The 26,942-nt window shown below is 57.5% G+C and overlaps 1 protein-coding gene across 1 annotated transcript in view; it reads left to right on the top strand.

Moving 5' to 3' along the window:
- Positions 1-483: 483 nt before the first annotated feature.
- PPARGC1B (PPARG coactivator 1 beta) overlaps positions 484-26,942 on the top strand; it is a 43,987-nt gene continuing 17,528 nt past the window's right edge. The window contains exon 1 of the mRNA XM_062605341.1: positions 484-745. Within this exon, the coding sequence (XP_062461325.1) occupies positions 506-745 (240 nt within the window). The 5' untranslated portion in view covers positions 484-505. The remainder of the gene's footprint in view (positions 746-26,942) is intronic.

Genomic DNA, 26,942 nt, shown 5'->3' with positions numbered 1-26,942 from the left:
ACCTCAGGCAGAAAAGTGACCTGCACGACAGCAAGATGCTAGCAGCAGCAGTGGGCATAGAGAAGAAAACAAGGGAAACCTGAAGATCTTTTGCTCCTTGTTGCTCTTTGCTCTCAAGCCACCCGGTCCCAATCCAGTGCAGACCCATCAGCACAACACACTCCTCCCAGGGTTTATATATCTCATATATATGTATACATATATATATATGCAGTGATGTAGGGACTGTTAGGTGCTGCAGGGTATCCCCACTTTTAAGGGCTGTCACTCCTAAGGTGTACACAGTGGTGCTTCCCATGGGAAGCTGCCCCACGTGTCTGCCAGCCGCATGAGGTGACCCCCCCGAGCCTGGATGTGACCCTCAGCCCGACGTGCTGCACACAGGCTTCATGTGGCTTAACGGGGCTGACCCGGGGGCTGTCGGGGAGCCCCCAGTTCTAAGGGCCGGCAGTCTCTGGGTGGCGGAGCGGTGGGCAGGGGTCCCGCGGGACGCTGCCGGTGCCCCATGCGCACCCCGCAGCCGTGGGGGTCCCCCCGCCCCGCTCCCGCTGCCGGCGGGCGGGGGCTGCAGGCGGCTCCGCCCCACCGGCCGCCCGGCTCCCCGCCGCCGCCGCGCCTGCTGCATGCTCGGTGCCGCCTCAGCCCGAGCCGGAGGTGGAAGATGGCGGAGCCGGGGCCGGATTGCAGCGCTCTGCTCGACGAGGAGCTTTCCTCCTTCGTCTTCAGCTACCTCGCTGACAGCCAGGTAGGGCGAGCCGGGGGGGGGGACGCTCTGCTGCCCGGCTCCACAGCGCGTGCAACTCATGGAACGGGGGGGAACCGGCAGCCCCCCCCGCTTCCTGGCGCTCCTGCGGGAAGAGACGGTGTCTGCACTCCTCCGGTGTGGCGGGGGTGCAGGGACCGGCTTTTCCCGCAGCAGCCCGGAGGCTCCGCGGGGGTCCCGTTTGCTCCACAGATGCGCAGAGGAGGGCAGTACAGGGTGGGGGGGGGGACACAGGGAACCCTGCCGGCCCCGCGGGTCTCTACGCGCCCCTCCCCGTGGCTTCGGGGCGGCCCCGGCGCGGCACCAGCCCCGCAGCCCCAACGCCGCTTTCAGCACCACTCGCACGTGGACTCCCGCGGCCCCCCCCCCCCGGTTCTGCGGGAAATGGGGGGGGGGAGAAAGAGAGAGGAGAGAGAAGTTGATGGGTTGGTGGTTTCGGCACAGTCCCCCCTCCCCTCCTTTGCAGCACCCCCCTGCAGTGGTGGGGAGGGGGAGGCCGCGGTGCAGGGCGCCGGGGGGGGGGGCTCCGCAGGGGTGATGGAGCGGGGCTGTGGGATGAGTCATGCCGAGCGTCAGTTACACGCATTCGGGCTGGGATCCTGGGGGATGGAGGTTTGGGGAAGGGGGGTTTAGCAGGGAGAAGGGTCTCGGTGCTGCGAGTCAGCGGCCCCGAAATCTGGATGTGCTCCCTTCTGGATGGAGCTGGGTATGAAAATCAGATTAAGGCTCCTTGGCAGCTCCCGCTCGATCACGAGAGTGAGCAGTGCTGGCTATAGGGCTTGCATGCTTTTCCATTTTGGGGGGTGAAGAGGCACTATACAATGAGCCGGGCAGCGGCGAGAGCCGGCACTGATCTGGGAGCACAACCGCGCATTTTGCAGTGGGATTGATGAGCCTGGTGCAAGTGGGAAGAGTTTTCCGTAGTTATATATCATCCCTCCAGCCCTTCACTTTCATAACCACAGATTACAAAATAGCTTCGATTGTGAAGCTAGCACATTCATCCCAACCCTTGCTCTCTCACCAGTTCAGCTTCGGGATTGCAAACAGCAGGAGTGTGTGTGTGTGTTGGGAATGGGACGGGGACTAATCCTGCTGTTTGGGTTCAAAACAAATAAGGTCTCAAGACTTGGTAAATCAGATTTGCCCCTGGTGCGTGTGCCAGACAGAACCAGGCAAGTCTTGCCATCAGCTAGATTGATGTAGTCCCGACACCTCTCCTTGCCTGCACCAGCTCTGGAGCGCTCCGGCTTGGCATGGGAGCGGGGCGTCTTGCTTGGGAGCAGAGCGGGGGGCAGGCGGCAGGTCCGGTGGTTAACGAAGATCTGCTGACAGGTTGATTACAGCACGGGGGTCAGGAGGGGTGAGAAGTGGGCTGAGAAGGTTTTGTAAGCGGTTTGTGTTTTCTGATGTGGACGGATTTAGTATTGCTGAGAGAATTGTTGGCTAGGGGAGAGGAGGCTGGCTGTGTGGGATGCCATCCCCAGCAGAAAGGCTGCAGCTCCCACCAGCCCCATCGCTCCCTGTGCAGGTGAAAGTTCCTGGCTCCACTTCCCTGCAATAACCTGTCTGTTCCCCGCCTGCTTAGTGTGAAATGAAAAGCTCAAGATTGCAGCACGCATCTGAAGGCTTGTTTCTTTTTCTGCTTTTTGGTCAGCATTTGATGTGCCAATTTAGGAATCTTATTCTAAAAAGGGACTGCTGGGGGGGGGGAAGAATATAATCCTGCAAATTGTCATCCTTCTCTGGTGCAAAACCACCATGTTGCGAACATCCCCTGCAAAATTTGGGAGTGTGAAATGGCCTGCAATGAAATAAGAGCGTTTTTATGGCATCTCTTGAAATAGGGTTTGCTGTGCCCATCCCTTCTTTCTTTCTCCCTCTCCCATACGTGCATTACATTGCGGGGAGCAGCATAGCTATGCACTGAGTTAGTGCTGGTCTGTGCCTGTATGTGCATAAGGTGCAGCACAGGGCTCTTGCAGCCCGCTGCAGGTTCCCTCTGGTGTGCAGCCAGTGTTTGCTCTCCCACCCGGCGCCTGCTGCTGATAATTGCATTTCCTCTGTCCCCACGTGCGCAGGGGGTTAAAAGCCAGGGTGAAGAGAAGAAAAAACGGGGAGGAAGGAAAAAAAGCCTTCCCCCAGCGATGATTTGCATGCATTTGCTTAAGAAATGCCTGAAGTTGTAAGCTGTGTTGTGCTTGTACCTTAACCTCTGATGAAACTGCAGGGAAGGCTCCAGCCCTGGCTGCTGTCACATGCCTGGTTTATAACTGGGAGCGGGAGGCGGGCCGCGCTGCTTGCTGACGTCTCTCCCCATTACTACTGTACGAGCCTCTGCTTACAACTGGGTTCCTGACTTCTCATTGAAGCCCGAAAGCTGCTTCTGCAAAGACCCCAGTGCTCGAGCACAAGACCAGGCTGTCCTGAGAGGCTGCAGTGTCAGGAGGCCACGAGATCATCAATAGCCATTTCCTTCATGGAAATCTTGAGGAACGCTGACTCTCCTCCTCTCTGCCTCATGTTCCTCCCCAGTTCTCTGCTTTTGCAGTAGGTTTTGAGAAAGGCGCAGTTGGGTGCTTGTAGCTGCCCAATGATCCCTTCCTCTCCAGGAGGGCTCTTGGGAGATGCATGGTGAAGGTCTGACATAGATATTTGCATCGGTCCCTTAGTTATATGGGCTCGTGCTGAGGATGCTTGCTAACCTCTATTTACATATTGAGGACAGCGATGATTCACGTGGTACCTGCATTGCTACAGAAGGAAAATCAGGGTTTTTCACTTGGCATCTGCCTTTCTCCTGCCAGCTCCTTCTCCCTTGTTAACAACAACAAATAAAAGTGATTCTGTTCTGCTGCGACTCAAAAGCTGTCATTTCTGGGCCCGCTTAATCCATTTTGTGCAACTCCGCTGCTCAGAGGTATGAAGCTGGTTGTAGCTGGTCTGTCTGCTGGCACCAGGCGCTGGGAAGTGCCAGCCAGGCAGCTCTGCCGGGAGCAGCCAGAGCCTCTCAGCATCCCTGCGAGAGGCAGGAGCAGTTTGACTTATGGCTTCGATTTGTTTAAAAACCCCAAACAAAGTGCAGCAGGGGGAAAAAAACAACCAGGCTGTTTCTCGGCGAGATGTTTAAAGATCACAGGAACCGAAATACAATATTCGCTCTTTAACTTCTCAGCCTCCTGCTAACAGCTTAATCCATTGATGAATGCAAGAGGCACAGTGAAGCCCTCAGTGGAAAAGAGGTCCATTGGGTGGGTTGTCGCTGCTAGTCATGAGGTGCGGACTCAGCCCTGATTTCTAATAGTGCTCATCAATCAGACCAATATGCTGCTTTTGCTGTGGCTTCTCTGTCAAATCTGTATGTGGGGGGTGTCTGGGTAGCTGAGACAGCCCAAGGGCCTGTGTAGAATGTGTCTCCAGCCTGGCAGGATTGCTACTGCATTGCTAGGGCTGGAAACCCCCTTGCTCTCCCAGGAAAGCACTGCAAGGTGGCTGTGGCACGTTGGCAACATGTTATGGATGGTGGCAGTCAGCAGTGGATACGTTTGCAAAGCAGGGACGGTGGTTGCTGGGATGCTGCAGCCGCGGCAGGAGGTGGTGAGCTCCGTGTGCTGCTGAGCATCAGCAGCAGAGACCAGTGGCTCAGGAAAGGAGGGCTGGCCTCAAATCTAGCCCCTTGGAGAGCATCCACACACCCCTGCCCATCTTTACCCCCTGCTTCTGACCAGACACCCCGGTGCTCCACAGCCTGGCAGGCCCAGGGCTGCCCCACGTCATGGGCTTTCCTCGCTGCTGCCTGTGCATCCCTGCTCATGTCTCATGCCGTAATGGAAAGGCACCTCTCCAACAGGTGAATAATTAAGGTCTCAACCTAGTGCCTCCAGCAAAGGGAGCTTTGTGAGGGAGACGGATCTCTCTCTTACATTAACCTTTCCAATGTCAAAAGCCTCTTTGTAGCTACAAACTCCACTTGCTCTGGCACTTCAGGACTGTTGGTTGTCCTATGAAAATTGCCCAGGGGGTGCCTTTCCTGCCCCAACCTTCTTCCTGGCTTTGAGAAATGGGTCTGTGGGGCTGGTTTGCGGTGCTGCTGACCACTGCTGCTTGCTGCTGCCGAGGTGCAGGAGCCCACCAGGCTCTGAAATTCCCTTTGGTGGGGCGGGGGGCTGGCTTGTGGCAGAGCATGGGAGCTTGTGGCAAGGGCAAGCTTCCCCCTGGCCAGCATGTACCAGCCCTCCTGGGAGCTCGGGGACACCAGCCTGGGGCAGAGGCATTCTCCAGGGACAGTCTATGCCTTTGCTAGTGTGGTGCCTGCGGGGCAAATACCACCGAAGCCACTGCTGCTTCTGCCTGCCCCTGGCCTTGGGGAGATGGTGTCCCAGAGATCCTCACCAGGATGAGGGGCTCAGGGAGATGGTGTCACCAGGATGAGGGGCTCGGGGAGATGGTGTCACCAGGATGAGGGGCTCAGGGAGATGGTGTCACCAGGATGAGGGGCTCGGGGAGATGGTGTCACCGGGGTGAGGGGCTCGGGGAGATGGTGTCACCAGGATGAGGGGCTCGGGGAGATGGTGTCACCGGGGTGAGGGGCACCATCCCTGCAGGGTGCTCTGGGCTCAGCTCCCCATGGGGCTCTGCAGCACGGAGGAGGTCCTGGCTCTGCCGGGGAAGGAAGGGGCTGTCCCCAGGGGTAAGGCTCCACCAGGATCACGCATGTTGCATTCACTCTCCACTGCAGAGGAGCAGGGGTGAGAGCAGCCAGGGGCACGAGGTACCGACAGAGCCTCGGCTGGGAAGCGCGTTTGCCAGAGGGATCGGCTCCGGGCTCCCGCAGCCGAGCCCCGCTCCATGGCAACCCTGCGCGGGCTTACGCTTCTCGTGACTGCTTGGCAGCCTGAAGTGATTTCGCAGAGGGGAACTTTGTACATGCACAGGGCCAGCGTGGCCGTGCAGGGCCAACCGCCATGGTCCTGGATGCGCTCCTGCTCCCGGGGGGACACGGTCTGGCAGCCCCTTGCCCGTACCTCAGAGCGGGCAGCGGTTCCCTGCCTGCATGCTGTGTGGGAAGGGCAGGTTCCCACCACCTCCTTGGTGAGCTACCCTCTTGTGAGTGCCTGGAAGAGGATGTTTGAAGCTGCCTCTGCTTGTAGTAACGAGCCAGAGAGTAAAGGTTGAAGTTAATGGGGCGAGTGGTCAGGTGAGGTAGTGACCTAATTCTAGGGGCAGTCGTGATGGTCCAGCCAATGTGTTTCCCTTCCCTTATCTCTTGGCTGTTCTGCTTTTCAGCACTTTTCCTGAACCCTGGCTCACAAAACTTTATTTATTTATTTACTGTGTTTTTTATAATGGGAGCTTCTGAGAAATGCCAGAGGACTTTGCACAGATCCGGCTGCACTCAGGGTCTCATCACCCTGCTCTCTTCTGTCTTTGCTGCACCTCCTGGGCAGAGGCAGCAGCCAGGGTTGAGCAGCTGCAAATTGCTGTGTTAAAACCAATTCACTTCAGAATTCAGACTGGGAAAGAAAAAGGCTGGAAATCTCCTTTGGTCCTGAAAGAGCTGGAAAACCCCCGGGAGGGGTTCCCCGTGCAGCAAGTCTGGTTATCTGCTGGTGGGGAGTGTGGAGACTCTGGCAGCCCTGGGGGCTCTTTGGGATGGCCCCATCCAGTAGCCAGACTAACCTTTGATCATGACTGCCTCCTGGGCAGCAATGTGGGGCTTAGGGGGAATACTTTGCTTATCTTGCATCCCTGCTGTCCCAGGGCAAAGCCGGCAGGCACTGAGTGCCTCCCAGTGCCCCTGCACCAGGAGCTTTGCCAGAGAGCGTGAGGAGGGTCCTGCTGAAGTATCGCAGGAGCTTTTTATACCTGCCTGTACCCACGCCGCACCAGGCAGCGAGCAGGCAGGCGTTTGCCATCGCAGTGGGGAGCAGGAGGCCTCTGCCCTTGGCGAGGGGCAGCCGATGTGATGAGGCTGAAGCGGGTGAGACCCCAGAGCAGCGGGAGGGCTGATGTGACACTCCTCCCCTCCCCAGAGACCCGGGGGAACATGCTTGATATGGATGTTTTTGTGCTGAGGTGGCAGAGGATCGGATGAGCTCTCTCAGGGACCATGGTTTCAGGGCAGCGTATCTTGACTGAGATGCATTTTCTAAATTCTTTCTCTGCTCCTGCGCCCTGCGGTCGCTGCCTGCAGCGGCAGGGAGCCGGCCCCAGCAGCCCCTTGTGCTGAGCCAGCGCCGCTGGTCAGGCTCCTCGGTTCCTGTTTCAGTTTGCAGCAAGTTCACCGCTGCTGTGGCTTCTGCTTACTCGGCCTTTGTGTGGGGAGGCTGCAGGACCCTGCTCGACCCCACCGTTTGGGGCGGCAAGCGAGGGGTGTGGAGGTGTCATCCTCCCCCCCTGCGCTGGAAGCTGCCGTCCCCACCTAGTCCCCAAGGAACCCTCATTTCCTAATTTTCGTGCACATCAGGAGCAAGGAAATCCTGTGGCGGGGGAGAGATGGAGGGGATTGGGCAGAGCATCCGCAGGCCGGTGCTGCAGCCGGAGCAGCGTGCTGGCCGCTGCGCCCTGCACACGGAAGGAAGCCTGGCTGCCGCTAACCGCGTTTCTTCTGCTCCCTCCTGCCTGGATGAGGGCGGTATGCAGGTTTCACCCCATGCAAGTGACAGCTGGGGACCCGGTTGTCCTGCCACGAGGGGACACGTGGCCACAGCTGCCCATGGGTGCACACAGAGCTGGGGTGCAGGAGAGCATGGTCCTGTCCCCATCCTCTTGCCAAGCACTTTCTTGCTTCGCTTTTAGCCAAAGTAGGAGCAAGTTATGTTATTTTTGTTAATGAAGAAAGTGCAAATGTAGCCGTGGGGTCTCTCAGGAAACATCCCAGCAGGACACTGCCATGACCCTTTGCATGCACGTGAGACTGAGCCCCCCAGCAGCCGGGCTGGGTTAGAGCGGTGACTGCAGCTGGCGGTGTTGTGCATGTGCTTGGATAACAGCAAGGAGCTGGGGGTGTAAAACGTGGCATTCACACAGCTCTCTTGGAGGCTAAGGCAGGGGCAGGCTCCGTCTTCTCTTTCCCCTGCAGAGGCCACCCCTCTGCGAGCATCTCCTGCTGATAGGACAGCCATGGTGCTTTCCTTTGGCTCCTCACACATTGCCCAGGCAGAGCAGCATTCTCTGGGCTGGCAGCACTGGGAGAGCCGTGGCGTGTGTGCCGGGAGGATCAGGGCTGGAGGGTGACAGGAGGCTTTTTAAACCTTCCCTTGTTCAGCACAAACCCCAGAGCTCTGCATAGCAGGAGCTGGAGGTTTAATCCAAGCAGCTTCATTTCTCCTTGCGAGCGAGCTTCCACACAGATAGTCACGACTTAACTGCTAATAATGAAAAGAAAAAATTGCAAATGTTCTTCTTAAAAAGGAAGTTTCTGTCTCTATGTGGGCCCCTCCAGGAGACTGGCACATATGGGTTTTATGCTAAAACACATTTCCCAGGTAACAGCTCTCAAGCCTGTGTATGAGAACTGTGTGGTTTTCTCAGGCTGAAAGGTCGGATGGTATTTGAGCTGCCTTTTTTTTCCCTCTTGTAGCCATGTCCTTTTAGGAGGGAAGAAGTGTGTCTATTTATATGTATTTTGAAAACGAAAGCATGTGGTATGTGTCCCCAGAAACTCCCATAGTGCATGTTGTCACCCGGCCCTGCTGGGGACACTGCTTCGCTCGTGACCAGCAGCCAGCTCTGCCCAGCAGCTGAGCGGGCAGCAGGGGCAGCCCCTGCCCTGCAGCCCTGGGGCTCGGGGCGAGCAGTGGTAGGTGTGTGGGACACGCTCCTGCATGCGTGTCTGCTCTCCTCATGGGACCAGAGGCTTCAGGATGTGGAAGTGGATGCAGCAGGAAGGAAGTCAGCAGCTGAGCATGGAGGGATGTCCTGGGGGCACTGTGAGGACAGGCATGGACGGGGAGGGCTGGAGCTGCTCAGTTTATTTACTTCTGTTCACTCCTCCTGCCTGTGTTTTCCGCCGTGCTGCCTGCCCTGCCTGCAGTGTTCTCTGCACTGCCTTCTCCGTTCCTCTGTTAGCACATCCAGGATGCAGCACTTTGGCAGCCCCCCTGCCCCTGCCTCCCTGCAGTGACCAGGGGCTGCCCATGAGGGTCCACTTATCCAGGTTCCCTGGGCTCAGCTTGCGCTGCTTGCTTGCTGCCCGTCTGCCCGAGGAGCTGGGAACCCCTCTGCACATCCAGCTGAGATGAAAATAAAGGCAGGTTATTGGGGAGAGACTGTCCCCATCCCTGCTGCTCATATATGGCAGTGCTAGCTCCTGGAAACACAGCTTTCAAGTTTTGCTCTGTATTTATGTAACCCAAAGTAACTCTTTTTTGGAAAGAGCCACTCCGCCTCATTTAGATACCTAAATATAGCAGCCACTCCGGAGGGAGGATTTGCCTGAGGCTGCTCTGGTGGGTATGGGACCTTTGTGGACTGGTGTTAGGGGGAATTTAAACCTCGTTCAGTCAGACCCAGGGGGTTATTCCCCTGCCATTAACAGAGTGGGCTCGCAGCCAGCCTGGGGCAATGGGGAGCCTGTGGCGGTGACTGGGCTGCACAGGCTGGCAGGGAGCAGGAACCTGTGGAGATGGGGACTGCAGGGCTTTTTCTAAATGTCTCAGTACCTTTTGAGGCCAGAGCCCATCTATGCCCAAACATGCTGTTTGCTAATGTGCCATCACCTCCCCTTGGAGGAAGGAACCGTGCTCCAAAGCACAGAAGCAAAGCTGAGCTGTTTGGTGGAACCTGCGCATCCTGCCTTGCCGAAGGGTCCTGTGGGGCTGCAGCTCCTCAGGGTGGTTGTTCAGGGATGCTGGGGCAGAGGCACTGCTGCGATGTGGGGAGGCAAGGAATGGCAAAGGTCCTTTTGCCTTTAGGTGTGTGGGGCACCACTGGCATCAGTCCTTTGAGCTCCTTCAGTGAAGGTGTGGGACTGACCCTTTGGAATGCCGAGGGATGCCTCAGCCAGCTCCCCTTGCCAGGGTTGTACTCTCCCCACCCTTATGGGCACTGGGGCCTGTACACTTGGCCAGTGATGGGATCTGGGACTGTGCACATCCCATGGACCCACTTCTGCTGCTTCATACACACAAGCCCCCTCGTTGACTTTGGAGTGAGCACAAGTGATGGGTTTGCCTGAGTGGTCTGACCACCTCACTGGCTTACCTATGTAGCATGTTGGGGCTCTCTTGTACCACCTTGGATCAAGCAAGGCTTGCACATTGCACCAAGTATTGACAGAGCTGAGTTTCTTGGAGGTGTACAACATGGCCTTTGCTTTTGCCCCCTGACATCTCCAACTGCCCTGTGATGAGGGTGCCGTTGGTCCTTTCCAAGGAGCTGGGGAGCCGATGTTTGTGTTTGTGCATGCTGGTGTCCCAGGGACTTGGGGCATGGGACACGTGCTGCCTGGGTCTCTGCAGCTGGCTGTTTATAAGCGCATGGAGAGGGCATCCTTGTGTGCCCCTCTGCTTCTGCCTGCCTTGCAGTGCTGACAGCAAGATCCTGGCTCCTGTGCTGCTGCAGGGGCTCCCTGACCTGTCTTGTGGCTTGGGTCCTGGTGGAGATGCACAGAAGCTGCCTTATTCTGCAGAAAAGCAGAGGGTCCCTCAGCTATTTGAGCCTTCACCTCTGTGCTTTTCTTGTTGCTTCCTCTGCACGTGATGGTTCTGTCTGTCTGCATACCCCCACATCTCTCTGCTTCCCATCCCTGCCCCTCACCATGCCCTCTGCCACCCCTTCCCATCCCACCAGGGCAGGTGTCACCTGGCTGAACAGTGGGACCCCCAGGAGGTGTTGGTGGACACATACATGCTAGCGTCAGATGGTGCCCTTGTACAACCTTGCAACCCCCAGTGTGATGCCTCTTGGCTCCCATCGCATGGGTAGGGAAAGGGCAGATTCAGCGCTGCTCCATGGCAGCCCCCCAGTCCCTGCTAGGGAGATGTGGCTCGGGTCTGAAGGAAGGATGCTGATGCTGCCTTTTTGGTGATGCCTTGCTCAGGCCTGTGTTATTTGGCCCTTGCAAGGAGGTGAAACAAAGAAGGTGAAGGTTGCGCATTGAAATGGGGGAAGGCAGCTCTGTGGAGATCCATCCAGAGGGCTTACAGCATCCCCAGCATCCCCGAGCCGCTTGGGCAGATGGCTGCAGCCCTCCCGCCCTGCTCGAAGGAATACAAATGTGCGGCAGATACGGTTACCCAGCCCCGAGAGCAGTGTTAGCTTTCATCTAGATCGATATCCCTGCCTGCCTGTGTCTGAGGGAGCACTCAGCCGGCAACCCAAGCCTGGCCAGGAGGAGACACCCGCTGAGGCTCTGCTGCCTGCTCCAGACCGTGCCTGTCCATCTGCCTCGGCGTGAGGCAGAGCCAGCGCCGACCACAGCGCCGTTGCCGTGCTGTCGGACTCCATCATGCGTAAAATGTAATAAATAGGGCCATAAGCCTTTTACGAAGTCTATTTCCACTCTTGGATCCGGGATTTAATGCATGGCTGCTTAGAGAGGCTGAGGATTTCAGGGGTCAGCAAGGCTAATTGCACTGCTGGAATAAAAGGGCAGGATCCTGCGGGAGGATGTGCCGGGGGTCCCAGCCCTTCATGCTCCTTGCCAGCAGCATGGGAAAGCAACAGCCATGTGCGGTGGCTTGGCAAGGGATGCGGTCCCTTGGGAGCGCTCCTTGGCTTGGCACTGGTGACTTTTGGGATGGGGGGACCGTGCCAGCTGGGGAGTCATGTGCTGTGGGTGTTTGGTTTCCTCACTGCTCTGTGGTGTCCCTCTTTGTCTGCCTGAGCACGTCTGGCTGGAGCGCTTGATCTTGGATTACCTGGAAGCCAGGGAAAGCCTCAGTGGAGGCCGAGGTTCAGTGAGGATCAGGGATGTCCTAGTGCAGGCTGGTACAGCTGGGCTTGGTCCCAGCCCGCAGCATCTCCTTGAGGTGCAGAGGGGAGCTGGGTACCCACAGTGCCGGCTGGCCCCGACACCATGAGCTTGGGATGTGAAGGGATGTGTGTGCTGGGAGGTGGTGCTGCTGGGCACACATTCCCACCAGGAGTGGAAATGCAGCGCTGGGGCCAGAGCCAGGGGCACAAACCTGGCTGGGTGCTCTGGTGCTGGATGTGCACCCAACCAGCACAGGGCTGGGGATGAGGACCTGGGCTGTGCTTCCATGGAGGTGTTGGGGAGGGATGGATGGGATGGGCAGGCTTCACAGGGACACCCGGCAGCCAGCACAGCCCTGTGAGGCGAGGAGGACCCAGATGCCCGGAGGCTCCCGGGTTTCACCCTGTGCTGCCGGCCGCAGCAGACGGAGGATGCCAGCTCCGCTCAGTTACTTCCCTGGCTGATCCTGTCATCTCCATCTCGCGCCAAGTGCTGAAGTCGTCATGGAAACCGGCATGGCGGCAGCATCGCCAGCGGCTCCCGCGGGATCTCGGCCCTGTCGTGGCGGGTGCCTGGCTCCATCGGCCACTTGTTGCTGGCCCTTATTCCTCGAGGGCATAGCTCTGGTGCTGGTTGTGGCGGGGTCTGATCCATTAGTGTTCACCAATCCCAGACAGCCTCGCAGAAAGCACAGAAAAAAGAGCCCCATAGTATTGCTATTAATAGTACCTGTTCAAAAAAGTTATCTTTAGCAGCAATGTTCCCACCTTCATTCATAACAGCCATTCCACAGCCTCATTCTTCTCCCTGCTGTTCAAGTGGCTTTGAGGTAACCATGATATCCTAGGGTCCCTGCTCGCCCCGTGCTTTCATCACTCGCCAGTGTTTCATCTGGCTGTGGAAAGAGATGGTCTGCAGACCTTTCCCTGTAGTGGGAAATGGAATGGGACTTTTTTTCCAGGGTTAATTTTCCTCTGGTGACTGTAGCTCTGAACTCTGCTTGCCTTTGCCTCTCCTCCCACTTTGCTCCTGTCCAGTGGGGCTGTGTCATGCCAGAGGCTTTCTGCCTGGAGTATCCCTGCTGGAAGTCCACTCTGGTGCTGGGATTTTGCTTGATCAGTGGTGGAGGAGTGCCTGAACTTGACTATCAGGGTTGGAGTACTTTCCACTTGAATTTCAGTGGGTGTTTTCATAGGTTTCAAGCCGTGGTCTTCCCTTCCTGGCATCTTATGTCTTCAGAGCTCATGCAGACTCCCGGGAGGGAGCAGGGTTTTGAAAGGGCTTTCATGGGTTCAGCCCACCGCTTTGAGGCAGCATCTCTTGCCACAGACAGGGAGAGGCCTATTTCTCCTGTTCTTGAGCTCTGCAGTCACAGAGTTCCTCGGGTTCCTGGGCTAATCTGTTCCTGCCTTTAACAAGCTGCCTCATTAAAGTGCTTTTCCCTAATAACCAACCCTCCAGGCTGGGTGAGAGGCTGGTGGTGGTTGACTGTAGACAACTGGAGACCTGCAGGCTGCAAAGGGCTTTTCCGACTGCTTGCAGCGGTGCAGAATGAACACCAGCCCTCTCCTCCTGTGTGCTGCCAGCAAGGCTGTGAAGGGGGCAGCAGCCCGAAGCACCCAAACCATGCCTTCTCCTGGGCTCCAGCACCAGATTTATTGGACCCACAAACCACAACAGTGCAGCTGAGGGGTTGCAGGTTGCACCAGGGAAGGCATCTGCCCTTGGGGTGCAGTAAACTGGGGACACTGGGGATAAACTGCCCTGCTGTGGTCTTACTGCACAATGTGCTTACACTGTGATGTGCTGTGCTAGGGCTGCTCAACATAACCCTATGAGCCAAACTTGTGTGTGCACGCTGCCGTGCAGGCATGCCTGTGCGCCTGCCGAGACATAATGAGGGGCTTTGAACTTGGTGCTTGGGAGTTGGGGCGGCTTGTTTTGATAAATGGAAGTGGAAATCTCCCTCCTGCCTGGTGTGGAGGAGTACACACACAGCTTGCAGCAGAGGCCTCATGGGAGTATCCACCCTGTGGACAATAGTCCTACCTGGTCCCCTGCCTCTGGTGAGCAGGGCGCAGGGCTGGGAGCCCTCGGGGTGATGGCTGTGAAGGAGCAGATTCAGCAGTGCCTCTGGCAATGTGGCAGCATTTCAGGGCTGCCACAGCCCAGGCTGAGCCAGCTTGTCTCCAGGCCATGGTTTTTAGGGTGGCAATGATGCAAGGCAGGAAGGTGCAAGGTACCAGTGCTGCTGGGGCTGCTGTGTTTATATATAGCTGACCCACTTGCTGAGCGGGGGCTGCTGGTCCCTCCTGGTGCTGCACTTCAGGGGTGTGGATGCACTGGGGCTGCACCAGCACTGGGAGCACAGGCAGCAAGTGCCGGGGCTGCAGCTTGCCCTATGGAAGGGCTGCAGACACTCTCTGCTCCCAGGCTGTAGCTGTGCCGCAGCCTGCTTCCCCAGCACCCCTACCAGCCTCACCCCCTACTGGCACCCCATCATTCCCAGGGAAGGAAGAGCTGCTGGTGCCTCAGCAGAGCTGGGAGCAGGCAGGAATTGCTGCTGGAGAGACCAGCCTGAGGTTTGCCTGGCTGTGCCTGGGCAAAGGTGTGATCCCCATCCCAGGGCAGAGGCAACCCCATATCCCATGGTGTTATCCTGTCGCCCAGTCATCCTTTTCCTTCCAGGCAGGCTGGGGTTTGTGTGCTCAACACGCTGGGGTTTGGGTGCTGGAGTAGCCACATGGCTGCTGGCCTCAGCTCTGCATGGGCACGAGTGTGCATGCGCTGGTGAGGCAGGAGCTGCAGCACACCTGCCAGGGCCAGCTCCTGCCACACGTGCTGGATGTGAGTGTAGCCAAGTGTGCCCTGCACTGGTGCTGCCTACAAGCACTGTGTCCTGTGCCCATCCTGTTCTGCTTAGTGTGATGGGGCCTGAGCCCGTCGGCAGGCAGGAGCACTAGAGTGCTGGGATGGGATGGCAGAGGTGCAGGGACCCTGTCCCTGTGAAGCTGTGCTGCTCCGCAGGGATCACATCATCTCGAAGGCACAACCTGGTTCTGCATGGTGGCCTCCCAGACCTGAGTTCCTGCAGGGGACAGGGTACAAGATGTGGCTGAGCAGAGTAGGTGGCAAGAGGAGAGTGGGCTGTAAGAGAGGAGGATGTAGCCCCACCGTAGAACCATAGAATCAGCTAGGTGGGAAAAGACTTTTAAGATCAAGTGCAACCTTTACCCCAGCACTGCCAAGTCCACCATGAAGTCATGTTCCCTTGGGCCAGAGGGCCCAGGAAAAAGGGAGCAGTAAATTCATGCCCTGGACTACTCTGAGCACAAATCTTGTGTCTCCTCTCCTGCTTGGTACTGGTGGGGCTGCTCTGATCTCCAGGCACCCCCAGCTCACCCCTCCAACTGCCTGCTGCTCTTTGCGATGGCTGCTGCCAGGGTACAAAGGGCTTGGAGTAGCTCCTGGAGAGCACTGAGCTGCCCAAACAGTGCCTCTTGGTGCCAAGCACCTGGGAGCCAGCCGCTTCCCCAGGTCGGGAAGGAGATAATTAAATCCCCTTCTTGTGCTGCTGGTGGAACACCACATGTGATAGCCACGGTGAGAGGGAAGGAGAAGGCACCGCTGCTCTGAAGTCTGCACCCATGTGGGCCTTGGCTGATTTTGGCTCTGGGACGGGATGCATTGCCTCCTGCCTGTGCTGTGGCCATGCTGGTTATGGGCAGCCATGGGGTGAAGTGGGAAGGACTCATGTTTGATAGGAGAGGAGCTGCAAGCCCGCAGAAGCAGCAAGTGTCAGAGCTGTGCCAGGTGATGTTCGGAGCCGCTCCTTAGGCTGACCCATCAGTTTTGTGCCCACCCTGAGCCCAATGCTCAGGACGGAGCATCACAAGGGTGCTGGTAGGAGTGGGGATGGGGTCCAATGCAGTCACCCATCAGGAAGCTGCAGATGACAGGGTACCCGAGCTCTCACCCACAGTGAGCTGCTCTGTGGTAAGGTGCTAGTGCTGGCATGGGGTGGTGGGTGGCATAAGAGCCAGGGACATGGCAGAGGGTGGTATGGGTGCATGTTGAGTGGCCTTGGAGACACTACAGGACTCAACCCCCTTAACCCTGCAGCTTCCTCGCCAGGATCAGGGCATCTGGCCAGGATGCTTTCCTGACAATGGCTGCTATCCATGCGTAGTTGCTTACAAGCTGGAGGGGACATGGTGTTCCCATCTGAGAGCCTCTTGAGGTCCCTTTGGTGGGGTGTTTCCAGGGCTGTTGTGGTTGGCACACCTGCAAAGGCAAGTCCCCAAGGTAGGTCAAAGCAGAGCGCTTGCTGCGGAAAGGGAAATTAATTATAGGTGCTTTGCTGCACTCAGAGCAACTGCAGAGGCTGATGTTTGTCCTGTTGGCCGATAAACTAATTGTAATGACAAAACCTCAACAAAAGCAACGCTCTTAAATGCTTTCTTAATAATTCTCAATAATTACTTGACGTCAGTGCCCAATACAAATTTCAGAGAAGGGAAGTTGCTGTTGAGTGCCCGGTACCTTTGCTCCTCCAGTCCCTGCGCCTGGGTTCCTGCCGCCTGATGAATCCCACAGAAACGCTCGGAGAAGGCCAAGCCCAATGTTTTTAAAGGAAAACATTAAGTAGCAAAATAGTGATTATTGACGTGTGTGTCCACAGGGAAAAGAGGAGGGAAGCTGAGCCATTGCTCAGCCCTGCTGCTCCCTGCTGAGCCGCTAGCAAAGGATGGCAATGCTGACAGGCAGGCACCCAGAAGGGTGGCACCCATGGGAGACCCTTTCCTGCCCTTCCAGTGCTGGTGAGCCCCCAGTGGGGTGCTCTCCTGGGGACAGCATGAGGGAGAAGGCACTTTCCCAGGGAGTCCTTGTTCAAGGGGTCTTTGAGACCCTGCTGAGTGTCCTGCACCCATGGAGGGTCACCTCCCTCCCACAGGCAGCTGCCACGTGCCTCTTCCTCCTCCTCCTTCTCCTCTTTCTTTTCCTCCTCCTTCCCACGGCCTGAGGGCAGCATCTCCCGTCCCAGCACTGCCAGGCCTGGATGTTTCACCAGCTGCATTGTACCGGGTGGGAGTCAGGGGGACCCTGTCCCTCTGTTGCTCAGTGGAGCCTTGGGAAGCCTGCCATTCACCCTCCCTGCAGTGCTCCTGCCTGCAGTGCAGTGCCGGCAGGGTTAATGTCCTTCTCCTCCTCCTCCTCCTCCTCCTCTCAGCTTCACAGCCATCTTAAAACCACTGGAGCCAGAGCTGTGCAGTCCCCGTTCCCACTCCTTTTACAGTATGGACCGCTGGCTGGCCAGGGAGCCCAGCCGGCTCCTCCACTCCTCCAGCTCCTTTCCTTCTTTGGATGTCCTTGTGCTTGCTGCCCAGGCACAGCTCGCTCCCATGGGACCCGTGGCCCTGGCGAGGGTCGATGGCTGGGGTGTGGGGCAGGGGGTGGCAGGCATGGGGGGAGAGTTTTGCAGAGGTTTCTCCAGGATGGCACTGGATGTCTGCCAGGATGGATGCCAGCAGCTCCCGGATATGGTTAGCACTCAGTGAGCCCTTTATCCTGGTAAATCCCTTGGCAGGCGTTAGCAAAATCCTCCTGCGGGGAAAGGTGGGAGAGGGTCACTGTTGTTAGCGGAGGAGGGTGGCACAGACAGGAGACATGAGCTGGTTAGGGTGAAGAAGCCTGTTGCAGAGCATCCCATCAGGGCTGGGGACAGTGCTCCCTCCAGGAGGACCTGGCACATGTCACCATCCCAAATGAGCTGTGGTCCTGGGTGGGCAAAAGCAGTGGTGCCATAGGAGACCCCCCCAGCCCAGAGAGCTGCAGGCAGGGAGGGCAGAGCCTTCTGCAGCTCTTCCCCCATCTGCTACCCCTCACATCTGCACTCAGGGGTCCCACGGGTGTTTGCTGGCGGCCGTGGGAGAGTTCCTGGAGCATCTGCTGCTGCTGCTGCTATCCTGACAGAACAGCAGCACGTGCTTCTGGCTCGGCATCCTCAGCGCTCCCTGGCCTGTTACCCAAATACCAGCTGCTGCCCAAGGGTTTATGCCCCTGTGAGCATGGGGAAAGCAGGGGAAAGGCCTCTGAGCTGAGGAGGGAGGCAGAAGCAGGGCGTCCACGCGTCCCCTCTCTGCTGCTTCAGCACGTCAGCACAGGGAGGAGGAGGTCATCCAGAGATCATGTTTGGGTTTTGGGTTGCTGTAAGTCTTTGTGCACAGGATGGTCCCTGAGCAGGGAATGAGGAGAGAAGGGGGAGCAGCCCCCAAAGGCATGGGGAGGTCTCTTGATGTGCTGCCTTGTGAGCCCAGACATTCCCCCCAAAAGAAGGGCTGTTGCCATCTCTAAGATCTGGCTGAGGGATGTACCATGGGACTGGCCGGCTCACCCTGAGTGTGGGGATGTGGTGAGGGTTGCCAGGGCTGGGCTGAGGGATGTTCATGGGCACAGGGCTCTTCCTGCCATGCTGCTGTGGGTACCCATGGTCCATTGGCAGGAAGAGTCTTGCTGCAGCCCCCATGGCAGCTGGGACACTCCATGGGCATCAAGGACCCACCAGTTGTAGGGTGGGTTTTCAGCTGCCCTGCATGAGCGCAGTGGGGAAAGACCGGCTGTGCTGGGGAGCCGGGGGCTGTTTCCTTTGGCTGGTGCCATGGCATGGGGCAGGAGTCATGGCCGAGGCCAGCAGTGCTGGCAGCAGGGTGCCTTGGCCACCCAGGAGCCGGTGTCCTAGCGTGAACCGGCCTGCCGGGAGCGCCGGCAGCAGGAGGCAGGATGCCTGGAGTTCCCATCCTGCTTGGCCCTGTCTCAATGGGACTCAGTGCCAAGAGCTGGGGGGATGGCTGCTGCGAGCAGCCAGCAATGCCTCTGCCCAGCCTGGCTTTCCGGCTGCGCAGGGATAGTGGCTGGCTTGCAGTGCATCCCCAGTGAGTAAAAACCCCCGTTCTTCCCAGATGTGGTGATGGAGGTAGGAAGCACACAGGCTGGGACTTGATGGCTTAGGCAGCATGGCTCCCTGCCCCTTCTGCCTCTTGCACAGAGCTTTTGCTTTGATATCCCTGCCAGAGAGCAGCAGGAAAAGGTCCCAGGGGCTTGCTCTAACCAGGCAGGAGGCTTGTGGGCAGCTCACACCAGCTCTGGCATCTCTTGGGATGGCTCTAACAGGACCATGGGCTGGGGTCAGTGCTGGGATTTTTGTGGCAGCATCTTTGGGGTCCCACTGAGTCCCTCCCCTCGAATGCTCCCCCAAAGGAGCTCGGGCAAAGGAACAGCTTGTTCCAGGGTGTGAGGCTGTGCAGGGCAGTGTGGGGTCTGCTCCCAGGGCATGGTGCCATGGCACAGCAGCTCACAGCTGCTTGTGAGTGTGGGCAGCAGCCAGCAGTGTTTTACAGCATCCTGGGATTCACCCTCTTGCTCCTGCCCGTGCCTCAGCTCCATAGCAGCTGCCTTTACACCATGTCCCAGAGCTGAGCCTGGCAGGATTTTGTGCTCTCCTGGGCATGCAGGATGCGTTTTCCATCCTCCTGTGCCTGCCCTGCCCTGAGCATTGACTCATTTCCCCCTGCACCACATTTCCCATCAGTGAACAGGGTCTCTCAGGAAAACCTTGGCAAGGTATCACAGGGGCTGCAGGTCCCCAGCAAATCTGGGGCATGTCTCCTTCCCTCTGGGATGTGCACAGAGGGACAAATCCTGGTGTGACCTGACTGTTTGGCAAAATCAATCCCTTGCTTGTAGTCCCAGGGAGAGAGTAAGGGCAGCTGGGTCGAGCACTGGCATCCGTGGCTGGTTTGGGTTTCATCAGCAGGGAAGCGGCGCATCCTTTTCTGGGATGCCTGGATGCCACCACTGCTCTCACCAGGAACAGGAGGAATCTTTATCCACCCAGGCAAGACCTGATCATGCCAGCACATCTCTGAACCGCTCTGGATGCCGAGTGGGGGGTTGGGACATGCAGCATTTCACCAGCAGACCAGCCCCGTTTCTCAGGAGACACACAGGGAGAAGGCTCATGGTTTATTTTATGCTCTGCGCCCTGTTTAAGCCAATGGGAGCTTCTGCATTGGCTGTGCACAGCCATGGGCGAGGGAGAGCGTTGGTGCAGGCCCCCCCAGCTCCTCTCACACCACATCCAGCGGCTGGCAGGATAATAAATGAGGAGTCTATATTTAGATGCAGTGTCTGGAGAGGCGTCATGGCATTGCCAGTGGGTTTTACTACTGAGCGCAAGCAGGTTTCCCTGCTCCTCCAGCTTGCTGCCACCTTTGTGGAAAAGCTCCACGAGGACACCCAGCACCAGCTGGAAAAACACCCCAAACAGAAAAACTGACACCTGCAACAGGATCTTGGCACCCTCTGAAGGATGCTTAGAGTGGAGCATCCTGGGGAGCCTTGGAAGGAGCTGGCTTGGGGCCGAATTAGTTTGGCAAAGGCCTTATTTTGTTGCACAGAAGTTTGTAGTAAAGAAATGTGTTGCAGGGATGGAGCCATCTCTTGTGGCACCCCACACTGGTGTCAGCTCCCCCCCGTACTGCTGCTGGTGCAGCCCGGTTGGCATCTCTCTTGTCTGTGCACTGGGCTGGCTGATCCCTCTCCCTTTTCCAATGTCTGGCTCTACAGCACTTCTCCCTCTCCACAATCCCACCTGGGCTCCCTGGGCTGGACACCATCTGTAGCAGGAGCCCTGCAGCCCTACTGCAGGCAGGCAGTTTCATCCCACTTCATCCTGCATTTCAGCATAGCATCGGTTATTGCTTCTAATCCATACGGTGCTGTACCCTCTGGCAGCAGCCTGGCTGCCCTGGCTGTGCCACTGGAGATGCTGGGAGCAGCCAAGGGAGGATAGGGAACATTTCTCTACCAGAGCCAGGGCTGCTGGGGCTCTGCTGACTCAATCAGTGGCATATGAAGTTCCCTGCAATCTGTGTTGAAATTTAAGGAGAGGTTGAAGTGTTGTGCAAAGGATGAAGAGCCCTGCACAGAGCTGAGCTGCAGGCTTCCTGCTGTCTCAGAGTGTGAGGTTGGTAGTGGCTTGGGAACAACGAGATTTGCATAAAGGTGCCTAATGCTTGGATCTGGGATTTTTCCCCCATTTTGCAATGTGTCGGAAGCTGTTTGGAGCAGATGCTCTCCACCCTGGGGAGAGGTTCTCCAGGCAAAGCTAAACACTGAGCCATTGCCATGAGGCATGTGTGGCTGAGCCAGCTGGTGACAGATGTGGTGACCAGCTCTGCTTGAGGCCCCTTTGTGGCTCACAGCTCTGTGACTGTTTCTCCTGCACCCTTCCAAATGTCAATCACAGTAGATCACGGGGAGCAGTTTGCTTGGGTTCCTGCACCAAACCGAGGGTGCAGACAGGGTGGGAAATGCCATCGTGGCTACAGTGCTGGGCAAAACTCACCAGCAATTGGGCAAATGGCTCCTTCCCTACCTCTACTGTACCCTGGGGTTTGCATGGCCCAGCTCTCTACTCGCGGCCAAGCGTGATGGGTGAGAGCTGTGCATGTATAACCTCTCCTCTGATTGCCTGTGCTACACGTGTGCACCAGCAAGACCGGGACGCTTGAGGACACCTCAAGGACTGTGGAACGTGCTAACGGAGCTGGTTCATAGCTGCACTGGGGAATAAGAGCACATGGTGCTGGGGGACAGTGAGCCCCCACGCCTCCTGGGGCAGCCCAGGGACAGAGAGCCCCTTGTGCACAGCACGCACAGCATGTTGTGTGGGGCAGAGACACTGCAGGAGCCTGGGCTGCTGCCCACAGGGACTGGCAGCCGTTTGGGGAGGAGGAGGAGGAGGAAGGCACCTGACTGCCAGGCAGCAGTCCAACTGGTTGAAACGGCTCCCGTTGTGGTTTGCATAACCCAGCGTGGCTCGGCCGGCTCTGAGAACATGTGGCTCCTCCCGGTCGCCCATGGTGGAAACCACACTTGCAGAGGAGCCGGGATGGAGAGCCCAGGGGTTTGCTTGCTGTGCCCATGCTCGGAGGTGCAGGGAGGCCTCCTTCCCCTCCAGCAGCGTGTGAAGCCGGCTTTACTGCGGGCTCATCCTGCGTGGCACAGGCAGGGTTCCTACAAGGTTCCCTCACCAGTACCGTGTGCCCTGCCTCCCTGCCAGATACATCACGCACTCCTCCAAGGTGACATTGGAGGCTCTGCCCAAGGACATGTGGATGTGCTCCCACAGGGGAGCCTCAGACACAGGGAGCAGAGGCAGCAGAGAGAGACCGATGGCCTCTGTGGAGCAGGGAGATGGGCTGGATAAAAGCCAGCGAGAGGCAGAGGTGGTGGGGCTGGTAACTGGAGCTGCTCACATGATGGGGGTGCTGCTGCCAGGAGCCGGGACCATTCAAAGTGCATGAAGGTGGCACACCAGGCAGGTGCCTTAACCCCTGCAAGCCCGACGTGGTCATTCGGAACATCTGGGACATGGCCAGGGCAGAGGTGGAAAGGGTCCACCTGCATGTTGGAAAGTACCCTTGGCTCTGATGCTGCTGACCTGGAGATGGATGCTGGGTCAGATCAGTTCCTGGTCACCAGGCTGCTGGATCCAGATTTCAGGTCTGGATTTCAGGCCAGCCTGCCCTGGGGTCTCTGGGTTTATGTTGATCTCTGGATTAGCTAGGGTCAAAAATGGGGGGAAAAAGGCTTGGGAGCAGACAAGCTCAGGGCAGGGTTGTGAGGGAGCTGGCACAGGACGTGGAGTGGTAAAAGGGTCTGATTTAACCATAGGAAGTCATGTTTGTGGGCTTGAATCCCACTGATCTGGGGGGAGACGGTTCCCAGCCCCCATCCAGACCCTAGCTGCGTGTGCGTCTGCAGTGTGCCCCACTGGAGCCTGTCGGGCTGGGGTTTTGGGGAGGGGAGAGGTGTGGTCCCTCGCAGGTGAGGATTTGGAATAGTGCAAAGCTTTGTGTGTGGGGGTGATTGCCTGGGTGTGCATGTGCTCCCGAAGGAGTGTTTTGCCCTCAGAGGGATTTTTCTATCTGGAGATCTCAGTGCAGTTTCTTTCCGGGGTGAGTCAGTTGTTTGTGGGGCGGGAGAGGGGAGTGCCCAGTCCCGATGCTGGGAAGAGCTTGGAGGAGCAGCAGTGCTGGCAGCGCTGGCTCTAGGCTGCAGCTCCCACAAATGCTCCCTGCAGAGCCGAAAAGCAGGAAGAGAGCTCCCAACCTCGTGTCCCCAGGAGCTGGTGTCCTTGCTAGGACTCTGGCCGCTTCCCAGGACAGCAGCAGCGCTCCAGTGTGGATCCAGGCACAGCAGAGCCTTGTGACGGTTGGTGCAGTGCCGGGAAATCCCCGGGCCAACAGGTTGTGCCAGTGAAAGCACGGCGGGTGCTGGCAGCAGCACAGCAGCCCAGAGGTGCTGCTCTGGGATCACGCCTCCACCATCACCTTGTGAGCCGTGTATATAGCCCCTGGTCATGGGACCTGCTGTGACCTGCTCTCATTTCACCTTCCCGTCTCAGTTTTCCCTCTGTAATAATTGGAATAGTATCAATACCGTTGGTGAGGTAATACCAGTGATTTCTTAGCACTTAGGATGCTCGACTGGAAAATGTGCTGCTGTTCAGTAACTCCCTTGCCCATCATTTTTCTAGGTGGTGAAGGGGTGATGCAGCCACACCAATTCTCTGCAGTTTTGGGGTGCTGGGGCAAGCCCAGGACATGGCAGTGCCCATGCTGTGCCTGCTCACCAGTGCATGGCAGTGCCCATGCTGTGCCTGCTCCCTGCTTCCCTTTCACTGGCTTTCCCAGGGAACATAGGCAGAGTCGTGCCCGAGCAGAACCAAGTGGTGACCAGGTTGGGTGGTGATGCATCTCCTCCAGCCAGGGCACCTCCAGGGGACCCTGATGATGGGCAGCAGTGAGGTGCCAGCAGCACTGCAATTCCATGGGGTGCCAGGGCCCCGTGCAGGGCAGCTGGCAGGGGCTGGCAGCAAGGGGATGCAGCAAGGGGTGGCCGGCAGCACCTGCCTGCCTAGCAGGGGAGGGCTGGGCAGCACTGGTGCTTCCACCCCACCAGGATATGGGCCCAGGCATGCAAGGACAGGCCTGGTGGGAGGGTACGGACAGATCTGAGCATTTTTGCCTTTTCCACAGTGCTTTTCATCTTCAAGGCCTTGTGCCTCCAGCTGAAAACTTCAGTTTTAGGCTGGGCACAGTGGGGGCTCCCCAAGGCCCCCTATCAGAATGGACAGCACAGCTGGGGTCTGGCAGGAGGAAGGATCCAATGAGGGTCACAGTGGTTGGTGATGCCACTGCATCATTGATGGTGGTGCCCTGCATGCCTGTGGCAGCAGAGCAACAGGGCTGGACCCATTGGGAGGTCAGGCTAATGCAGGAGGATCCTCCTTGTGCCTTCTTAACCCCGGCTTGAACCTTCCCAATCTCCCGCCTCGTCCTGATTAGCACTAAGAGGCTGCTTTGCTGCCGGGAACATGGGCAGCACTGAACAGTGCTGGGCACAGCACTGTCTTCCATGGTGGCAATGGCTCAGCACCTCTGAGCTTTGGAGCAAACCTTGAAGGCGGGCAGGAGACATGCTTTCCTTCCTTCCTTGCCTGCCACCTCCGTGGCAAAAGGGACTGGGAGTGCTCCTCGCCAGGGACAGGCTGCCCAGAGAGTTCCTGCTCTGTATGGTAGGGTCAGTGAGGTCTGAAAAGGCACCTAGGGCTCAGGAGGGTGGAGAGCATCCTGCCAATGAAGGCCACAGACCTGGCAGAGGGTTAACATCAGGCTGTGATGTCCCACAGTGAGCAGGTTCTCTCCACCAGTTCTCAGATGTGTATGTAAAGGGACAGGATTGGGGCCGGCTTTAACCTCAGCTTCCGTGTCATAGCCATGGATCTGCTGACATGGATTGCTAGAATGCTTTGGGAATTACAGCCCCCGCAGTGCCAAGCTGCTGCCTTCTGCTTGCTGCCACCCAGCAAGCCCTGTGTTTGGTGTCCCGAGCCAGGGCAAGAGTACATTTCTGTAATGATAGCTCGCCCCGAGCTGGCCTGCCCTCCCTGCTGTTGCCCAGCCTCAAGCCAGCACCCCCGGAGCAGGGGTGAGTGGCTCCAGTACAACAAGAGACTGTCCTGCTGCCACATTTGCTCCCTGCTGCCTGCCCATGGACCTCGAAAGCCTCCCACTTCCCCTCAGTGCCTGTGCCAACTCCCAGTGATTCCCAGGACCAGAGGCTGAAGGTCCCAGCAAAGCCAACGGGAGCTTTTCAAGCACAACACTGCAGCAGATCCCAGGCTGTGGGTATGGATAGGGAGCATGGCTTGGGCTGGTCTTGCCTGGACAGCTCTGGAGCTGGAGTGGGAGCCCAGCATGGCACAACACAGTGATGACCCACTCAGCAGCTCTGCTTTCCTCCTTGTGCTGCTGCAGGTTCAACCTCGCTGGTGGCATGGAGAGCTGCAGGGACTGTTGCTCGCATCCTCCTGGCAGGGATTTGTTCCTGCAGCCAGCCGAGAAGGCTGAAGAGCTGCCAGTGCCAGGACAGACAGTGCTACAGGGCTGCAGTGGTGTGAGCTGTGGCAGGAGGATGTTTGCAATATCCTCTGGACAGAAAGGGCCTCTTGGAGCCCCTTCAGCCAAAAAGGCTGTCATGTGGCTCTGGCTGCCAGGACATCCGAAGAGGAAGGTCTGAAAATAATTGCCCCCTCATGTTTTCCTTTCAAAAGCAGGGAGTTGTCAGCATGGGGAATTTTTGTGACCAGCAGAGCTGGCTAATAGTCAGCCTCTCATGAGTCAGTGATCTCAGTGCCCCGCTGGCCTCAGCCTCTGCTGGCATCCTCTGTTCAGAGCCTCTTGAGGTTGCCAGGCTGGTGCCACCTCTTGTTCCGTCCTTGCCCCATGTGGTGTAGTGGGGAGGTGAGCATCACGCTGGAGCACAGCTGCCTGCTCCTGCCTGGGCTTCTCTGCCCACAGCCAGGGCATCGCATGGCAGGGCTGGAGATGTCTCAAGCTGATGGAATATTCCAGTTTGCCCTGTGGTTTTGTACCCGGCTCAGCATGTCAGTTGCTGCCTGTTGGGCCTGTGTTTGGCTTTGGGGCAGATAACAAGGAATTTCTTAGAAAACACCACTAAGGTTCAGGACCATACTGTGCCCTGCCTGATGCCATTGAGCCGTGTCAGTCCTGCTGCCTGCAGCAGCACCCATGGGTGACTGGAGCAAGGCTGGCAGCTGCTGGCACATGTGTATTCTGGGGTGCTGCTCTGTACTGTGCCAGGATCAGCGAGTGGTGGGCAGTGTTTGCTGGGCTGGCATGGGTTACTGCTGTTTGGCTCGAGGGGTGCAGGATAAAGCTGTCACACTTGTGATGGGAGCACTGTCACCAGCATGCTGTGTGTGCCCGAGCGTGCTGGCACTGCTGGGACAGACCTCTGCCTGGCAGACCGTATCCTGGAGACATGGCAGCAGCCAGCACGGCGCAGCGTTGGCAGCAGCCGCAGTCAGCCTGTGCTGTTTCCATTAAGCAGTGTTGAGAGAGAAGCATCCCTCTTTGGGAACAGCCTGTTCCCTGCTCCGTCTATCTGCTGTGCCTCTCCTTGCATGGGGCGAAACAACCACGAGTTCTCCTTTTCTGCCCTTGTGTGGTGCTTGGCGGTGCTGCCTGTATGGCGGCGGTGCTGGAGGATGACATGGTGGGAAGGTGCTTTGGGCTCTCTGTGGGGCATCCCCAGCTCTGCTGTAGCACCAGTGGGTCCTGCAGCCCTGGGCTGGCCCATCCCAGAGCTCAGACAGAAATAAAGTGGATCCTCTAATTTGGAATCCAAAAGAACAGCTCCCAGATTTAGTGTGAACATGCAGCTCTGTAACCTGTGATTTACTCTGCTGCTGCCCTTCTTCCTAAACCCGACACACCTTTGTTTGAAGTGTTCCAGCAGAATGTTGTTTATTCAGGGCATTATTACGAGTATCTCAGGCTCCTTTTTTCTATCCTGTGACTCAAGGATAGTTTAGTGCAATTTCTTCCATCTTTCCTCCATATCAAAGATATCCTGGCAAGTTCACATTTATTGTTTGCAGTTAATGGTTAATATTTCCTATTACTGGCAGCTCGTAGTTGGTCTTAATTACACCTTCTAATGTAAGACAAAAGTCAGCAAGTGAGACTGCGTTGAGGCTCTGGCTTGGAGCCTGCTGTGGAGCACCTCTTGCTCTGCAGGTCACAGGCTGCATTGACATTGTGGCTGCCCCACACGTGTCGGTGTGGGATGTTCCATGTGGGGTGTTCAGTGCACTGCTGCGGTGGCTCC

This window comes from Pezoporus occidentalis, unplaced genomic scaffold (genome assembly GCF_034315485.1).
Source record: "Pezoporus occidentalis ecotype Australia unplaced genomic scaffold, CSIRO_AGI_Poc_V1 ctg91, whole genome shotgun sequence".
NCBI lineage: Eukaryota > Metazoa > Chordata > Aves > Psittaciformes > Psittacidae > Pezoporus > Pezoporus occidentalis.
Note: the sequence above shows the minus strand (reverse complement) of the source record. Positions and strands in the feature narration are given on the sequence as shown.